This window comes from Melampsora larici-populina, assembly GCF_000204055.1.
Source record: "Melampsora larici-populina 98AG31 unplaced genomic scaffold MELLAscaffold_19, whole genome shotgun sequence".
Classification (NCBI taxonomy): domain Eukaryota; kingdom Fungi; phylum Basidiomycota; class Pucciniomycetes; order Pucciniales; family Melampsoraceae; genus Melampsora; species Melampsora laricis-populina.
In genome coordinates this window covers 1,225,750-1,232,775 of record NW_006768783.1, presented here as the reverse complement: position 1 = coordinate 1,232,775, position 7,026 = coordinate 1,225,750, and the positions used below count along the sequence as shown (strand labels likewise).

Here is a 7,026-nt window from a genome sequence, read left to right as displayed (position 1 = left end):
ATGCCCTCCCTTCGGATCATCAACGGCTTCAATCATCGCAAGAAGGAACCGAAGCCAACTACACCAATACAAAGACAACTCGTGAGGACCCGGCAGCGTGACTTAGAGAATGCTGAGGCTTCGATGGCTGCCATGGATAGGCGGCTTAACCAGCGGCATAACGAGGAACCACAGCCTCTAGGTGATGAGATAGTAGAGGATCATCCTATGCCTGCACATGATGATGTAGATCAACCTGGTGACGAAGAAGGTGAAGACAATCAGAATCTTGACATGAATCGATATATGAACGGTGAAGTAGCTCCACAGGAACTTCTCAATCCCGAAGACCCGATATTAGCAGCATTGCGAAGGGAGGTACATCTAGCAGACCGCCTGGCCAACGAGAAAGACTGGTTTTGGCAGTACACTATCATGTTACCTACGTTTCTTCGCAACCGGTTGCTTACCTCAAACTGGGGAAAGGAAGCTAATTGGAACGAAGACTTTCGACCTCCCTGTAACTGCGCCGGGCGGACTGAACGCAACGTTGATCTTGTCGATATCCTATGTGAGTCAAAATCATAGAATCTTGCAAAATACAAACTATGATAACCTAACTTTGTTCTGAAATGAGCTTAGCAAGAAGGCGGATGAAAGTGTCATTTTGCAAGAAGTGTGATCTTTCCGATCCCCAACGGCTGCTGCAGATGGGTTACCTTGCAGCTTCCCCATCGCAGCCGCGCACAGCTTTTTCGGTGAGACTGATGGTACACCATCATTCACAGTGGATTCGATTTGCTGTGCCCACCGAAGGTTACTGTGGAGCACTGGACAAAGTTCTGAACCACGGCAGTGCGGAGATCCTTACAGCCAGTGGCCTTGTAAGCACACTTCAAATATATACATCATTATGAATTCATCTGGCTCACATTATTTCTTTCCTCCTAGCCGCGTGATTGGCGACAGCCATTCACTGTGGCCATTGATGCTTATCGGGCGCTAGTGGTCCAAATTCGGGAGTTGGAAGAGCAAAAAATTGCCCTTTCCGAACTCGACAAGCTTGCTGCAAACTGTCCAAAATGCTTTGGACCTCCAGTTGGCAATGTTAGGCCAGAGGAGCCTCATGTTGTGGTTTGCCTCAATGGCAACTTTCAACATAAGAGACACGCGCGGGCCAGTGTTCCAATTCCAGGCTCACACCCTCCTCGACCTTCAATTTTCCTTGACCCTAAATTAGTGGACGCCAAGGAACGATTTATGCAGCAAGACCCCAAGGCGGATGTGGAAGGTGTAAGATATGGCCTCTTACTTTTGACACAGGCCCGAGATATGAACACTGACTGAATGTTGCGATATGAATATATTTATAGGACCCATGCACCGAAGCTCACACCACAGCTAACGATGCGAGAGGACGAGGTCATTTTAAGAACATGGACGAGTCTGGTTTGTTGGGCATGGCATGTAGACATGACCATGTCCTGAAATTCATCAATCTGATTCAGAGCGGGGAAAAGTAGGTTGTCATTGGAATTAAAATAGTTTTCTACTTATACTGACGTTTATTGACTTTTGAGGAACCATAATGCACTGGCACTGATCGAGTGGTTGCTCACCTTGCCCAAAAACGACCGGGATGGAACCACCACACTAGGTATTCTCTACGATATTGGATGCAACCTCGACAAAACTATCAAGAAGGTATTGACCGGGCCCTACCAACCACGCACTTACCTACCACACAATTACATCATAAAAAATTGCTAACTACTGCTGACATTTGGTAGAAAACGGTATTCACCAATCCAGAATATGCTAGGCAAGTCAAGATAGGTACGGCTCTATTCCATGCCTACGCTCATAATTGGGGATGTCAGCTTGAGTATAACCCACGTCTCATCCGAGGGTGGGGCAAAAGCAATGGAGAAGGTCTTGAGCGAGTTTGGTTCAAGATATCACCGCTCATCCGATTGCTCCGCTATGCTACTAAGTATCGCCGGATGGTGAGTTTGGACCTGTGGACCAAACATCGCAATGAAGAATTGAAGAAAAAGGCTGGTTAGTTTGTTTACAAAGGATAACATAGTACATCATACAACTTATCAATTTCAAATCGATTCACACTATAGTTTCCTTTATGCTTGCCCAAACTAAAAAATATCGAGACGAGCTATTTCAAAGTCAGGCAGCTCTTGCAAAGCTTTCTCAGCAAAACCCTGAACATACAGCGGCATACTTCGAAATGCAGTGGGATCGTCAGCGGGCATTGCAATTACAAGCGATCAGCGTGAAGACCAAGGAAAAACGGGACAGGCTGGGCGTTTTACTCACTCTCGAGGAGGAGCTTTTGGAAGCAAGGTAAGATTTATTACCTAAAACCAATGTACAAATTGCTAACAGTGTGTTTCTCAGACAGAAGCTGGTTCAAATGAATGCAGCTAATGCTGAAATACGGACTGCCGAACAACGCCATGAACTTCTGGACCTACCAGCTTCCTTGGTCGCACTTGAAGTTCAGATTCAAAATGTGGCCGATGAGCTTGGAAATGCTGAACTGTTGAATGTGCGGCGAGGAACAAGTAAGTGATCATGACATTGATGGCATGGCTCGTTCACTACTTATGCGGCCAAGATAACTGACTTCAAACATATTAGCCGACCGAGTTAAGGCCATTCTTGGCATCCAGGTGGCATTAGGATTCTTGTATGAGGCAGCAATGGATGTAATTCAACAGAAGGCAAATGCCGCAATCAGAACTGGTACTTGAATCACCAATTAACTATCTTACTTGTTGAATATGATAATCACATAATTAATTTCAGGGATTTCATCCACTCTTATTCTGATATGTTGTACATTCTATCACTACAGGTGCAACCCAGCAGCCACGGAATGAACAACTACGCAAGAAGAAACGTGATCTTTTAAAGAAAAAGTTGGATACCTATTTGAGGTATGCTTCTAAGTACAACCGGCGTTACCGGCCGCCTCAGAGACTTCTTGAACCTACATTGGACGAAGTAATGGCGATGGATTTGCTTGATCCTTTCTGGGATGAAGTAGCGCTCAACCATCTGGACGAGCCCTGGGCATCTTGCCCAAAGACTAAGGAAGGCATAGTAGCCCTTCGAAATCAAACAGCATCCGAAGAGGAGCTGCGACGTCTGGGCCGCGAGGTCAGGCAGCTCATGGGTTGGGCGCTTGATTATCAAGGCCGAGTGGATCGGTGTAGGCCAAACCAAGGTAAGCAAAGCCTAAGCCACACCATGTAGATGAACCTTCCGATCTTAGTATTTAATACTGAAGTCATTTCACAGGAGCGGTGCGCTTCGCAGAGTGGAACTCAATCCACTCTGGACTGGCCAAACGGACCTGTCGCCTATGGACTCATTGGGATCGTGACTTGTTAGAGGTGGTGGAAGCCACAAAGGACTATGTAGAAGGAAGGGTCGAAGCTGACCCTGCCTTGGTACTTGGTTGGCAGCAAATGTTTGCGCGCACAACAGGTGCGCCAATTGACATAGGGTTACTTCCAATAATCTGGGAACCACAAGAGGGGGATGAGGAAGGAGCAGTGGAGGAAGACAACTTGTACTTTCAAGGTTTTGATGAGCAGGAAGGCATCAATATGGACTGGGAGATGGCACTTTAGAATTATCAATATCATGGTTCACATTGTAATTTTTTCCATTGTTTAATTACTGCTTCACATTAAAAATGTTTGATGAAAATGATTACAACCAAATATTTGTTTACAATTGTCCTAAAGGTGTTAAATCAAATGGTGGTTATTGCTCAGCACCGGCTTTTCTAAGGACTTCTCCATTGAACCTTGAGTCACCAAATTTATCATCATGAGAGTACCAACTGAAATTTTCGGTCATCAGTCTATCTACATACTTCATATCATGAGAAAGCAAAAGAAATTGGTTTTATCATCACTGTCATCAATCTTATCTCCTGGGTTACCAAGATTTTTTTTTTGCGGGGAAATACAACAATTCAATGTTTGACATAATTAAATGGAAAATTGAAAGAATAAGATTTAGTATGATCAAGCATCGGATCCGTCGATTGAGATTGGCGCCAAAACTCTCTTCTTTTTGCCTTTGCTTATATTCTGAGTGGCCGCCAGAACGGCCGCATGCTGTTCAATCATAGGCTGATAGGCTGGCAGCCACGTTGAGGCCATGAGAGATCGAAACCGATTCCATGTCTGACATACTCGGGGGACAGGAAGTTTCGGGTTCTTATAATCCAGGGTGAGGGAAGCGAAGTGGCATTTGGCCCATACTAAAAATATAGGCGTATTATCGTTGATTGGGGTCAGGTAGGGGAATACGACTTGACTGGAGTGGCCAGGCTCGTAGTATAAGACGGGCCGATCAAAGGTAGTAGCTATGACACCACCAATACCAGGCATGCTCAGCCAGTGTTTGTTGGAAGATAGTACATTCGGTTCTTCAGTCTGAAGACGGTCTAAAAGCTTAGCACGCTCTTCGGGTAATCGTGAGTCGGGGAATATGTGAGGCAATCGCTTGAGAGTCTTGACCAGGCTTTGGCGTATGTAGAGCCAATCATCCTGTGGACGACCTATGGAAACGGCGATGGCTCGGAAGCCACAGTGACCATCGGAATCGACTTCATTGAGGTTAAGGATGAAGGGTTTTAACCAGTCATGGATCTGGTATTTTTTCAAGAGAACAGATAAGGTGGTTCTGGGGTCCCGAGCGATTCTTGCGTGATTCTTCTGCCGAAGTGCTTGTCCTGGATGTGTCGAGTCTTTTAGCGTCTGAGCGGCTGCACCTGGGAGGGATTGAGCTACAGCTTCTTCATGAGTTACTTGACGAGTGATCCTTCTGATCGGTTTGGAAAGTGAGGTTTTGGTTGCAAGAGGAGGTTTAGCCACCTCGTCGGTGTTGCAAACATTGGAATCGGTTTGAGCTTGTTCACGGGCTCGTTTGCGTGTTATTATTCGTTCTACTGCAGGCGGAGCTGTGGTCTTTGGAGGTGGCTTAGCGGCCTCGGTCGTCTGGCTAAGCTGGAGAGTGGGTGGCTTGGGTTCAAGGGTGGCTGTGTGGTCACCGATATCAGCCTCTACTACAAAACCAAAAAAGTGTGTGATTGACTCACTGGTCGTGGAACCGAGTAAGCTGTCTATGTCTTGCGTTAAAGGTGGGCTTGGATTATCCTCTTGAATTTTGATGTTTGGTTGAAATATGAGCTCTTCCAGGTTGAACGTCGAATTTGTGTTCTCGGATATGCCAAAAAAGTCTTCAAAGACATTATCGACCTGAAAGGTTGGTTAGTGACAAGATAGTAAGTAATGGATGTGTGTTTGTGTTGTTTTATTATCAACAACTCACAGAATGTTTGTTCGCCAAGGTTTCTAGATTGCGTTTTGGCAATTGAGCAGGTGAATAGGGCGAATATTGTTTCAATGGTGGTGTGGGAGCGTGATTTGGCGTTCGGTCTGGCCCTGAGGATTCCTGGCTGGTGCTGGTGAATGTCAAGAATTCGTCCTAGGTTCAAAAGATGTGTTAACATTGGAAATAGATTTGGTTGTGTGGTAAAGAAAGAAATGAGGATGAAGTGCTTACTATTGTTGGTGTAATGAATTTTGGTGAGTTCAAAGTTGAGTCGATGTTTTTTGACTCTGTTGGATTGGACGATGTCGACTGTTGCTGTTGAATAATTGATTCGATCTTGAGGAGGGCTTGTTTTTGCCGGTGTGGAGTCAAGGCTTGTAATTGGATGCGAAGAGTTGAAATAGTTATATCAATGGAATTGATCATTAATGTTAAAGGCAAACCGTGTTCGCCGGCAAAACCAGATTTAACTCCCAATCCCTACTAGCAATTTCTGGGTTTACACGTTCACCAGATTTAACCTGAATTTCACGCGCCCCCCCAAGTTTGCTCCCCATACCTCTCACACCGCGGGAATCAATGAGTGTGAAACTTGATTGAGGAAAGTTGCGGTGACAGAGTCCGCAACTTTCTCCAATCGCGAATTGGGTTCGCAATACGTTCACAATACGTTCGCTGGATACCCTCGTGACAGCCATGTACAGCCGTTTCAACTCACCACAACCGTCACATTCACCTACATTCACCTACGCCACAAACCCTCCAGTTCTCAATCTGGCGATTCTTATAAACTGATCTGCATTGGATGGTTTCACAGAATCAGTAGTGATTGAGCTTTGTGGTGATGACAATTAAGCAATCATGATTAAACTTATATAAGTTTAGATTATGTTACATTTCAGTCTTAACAATCCTATCCTCTTCAATGATGCCAATGACAACAAGCAAATAAGTGAACGATCAGATAAAGCGGTACAATCTAGTGGTAGTTCAGCTCAGGAGGTCGATATCAAACCAGTCAAAAATCAATATGCAGACTCAGACAATCGCAGTGGCCAATCAATGACCCGATTCAACAACACGAGCCCAGGCTGAGACAGAAGCCGACCAACATGAACAGAACTTAAAAGTACGTGAAGGTCAAAGACCCGCCTGTTTCTCTGGATGCTTGACCTATGTAAGACTTCAAGCTTTCCTTTAAATAATCTGACCCCGAGATTGATTTTGTCTTGGTCTTCTCAAGAACTTAAAACAGTGTCCAGTGCAAGGAAAAGTTGGCTCGCGTCTGACTTGCAACTTATCTCCAAAAACTTAACAACTTATTTTTCATCTAACCTCTTCTGGAATTGAACCTACTTGTTTCATTGATAGATACCGGATTATAACACCAATCTCATGTATGATTAAAATTCTTTGCAAAACCGCTTTAAGCAAAGCACACTATCACAATTGTAATCCTAACATGTCATGAATCTAAAATGTATAGAGGAAAAGTTTTCTAGTATGTACTTTATGCTCGAAGAGCACAGATATTCATAATGTCACACTCACTAGTCACCAATGGAGTGAGGCTGAAAGCATCCAGCATTCCTGCCAAAAGTAGAAGGGTTCAGGAGGGAAGCACTCGTTGAGAATCCTTTTGGTGAATCAAGGAGTAAAATATTTTGGAAACCA

General features: G+C 44.7%; 3 protein-coding genes across 3 annotated transcripts; 2 read left to right on the top strand and 1 right to left on the bottom strand.

Moving 5' to 3' along the window:
• On the top strand, positions 1 to 567 carry MELLADRAFT_63426 (uncharacterized protein; the record flags this gene model as incomplete). Its single annotated transcript, XM_007410217.1, has 1 exon — positions 1 to 567. One exon carries the CDS (start codon positions 1 to 3, stop codon positions 565 to 567), a length of 567 nt encoding a protein of 188 aa, XP_007410279.1.
• A 1,825-nt stretch (positions 568 to 2,392) lies between these two features.
• MELLADRAFT_74855 (uncharacterized protein) lies at positions 2,393 to 2,909 on the top strand (the record flags this gene model as incomplete). Its single annotated transcript, XM_007410218.1, has 2 exons — positions 2,393 to 2,561; positions 2,638 to 2,909. 2 exons carry the CDS (start codon positions 2,411 to 2,413, stop codon positions 2,748 to 2,750), a joined length of 264 nt encoding a protein of 87 aa, XP_007410280.1.
• Positions 2,910 to 3,654: 745 nt separating this feature from the next.
• On the bottom strand, positions 3,655 to 5,530 carry MELLADRAFT_77850 (uncharacterized protein; the record flags this gene model as incomplete). Its single annotated transcript, XM_007410211.1, has 3 exons — positions 3,655 to 5,083; positions 5,117 to 5,257; positions 5,350 to 5,530. The coding sequence occupies 3 exons, from the start codon at positions 5,528 to 5,530 to the stop codon at positions 4,038 to 4,040; spliced, it is 1,368 nt and encodes a 455-aa protein (XP_007410273.1).
• Between the last annotated feature and the right edge of the window lie 1,496 nt (positions 5,531 to 7,026).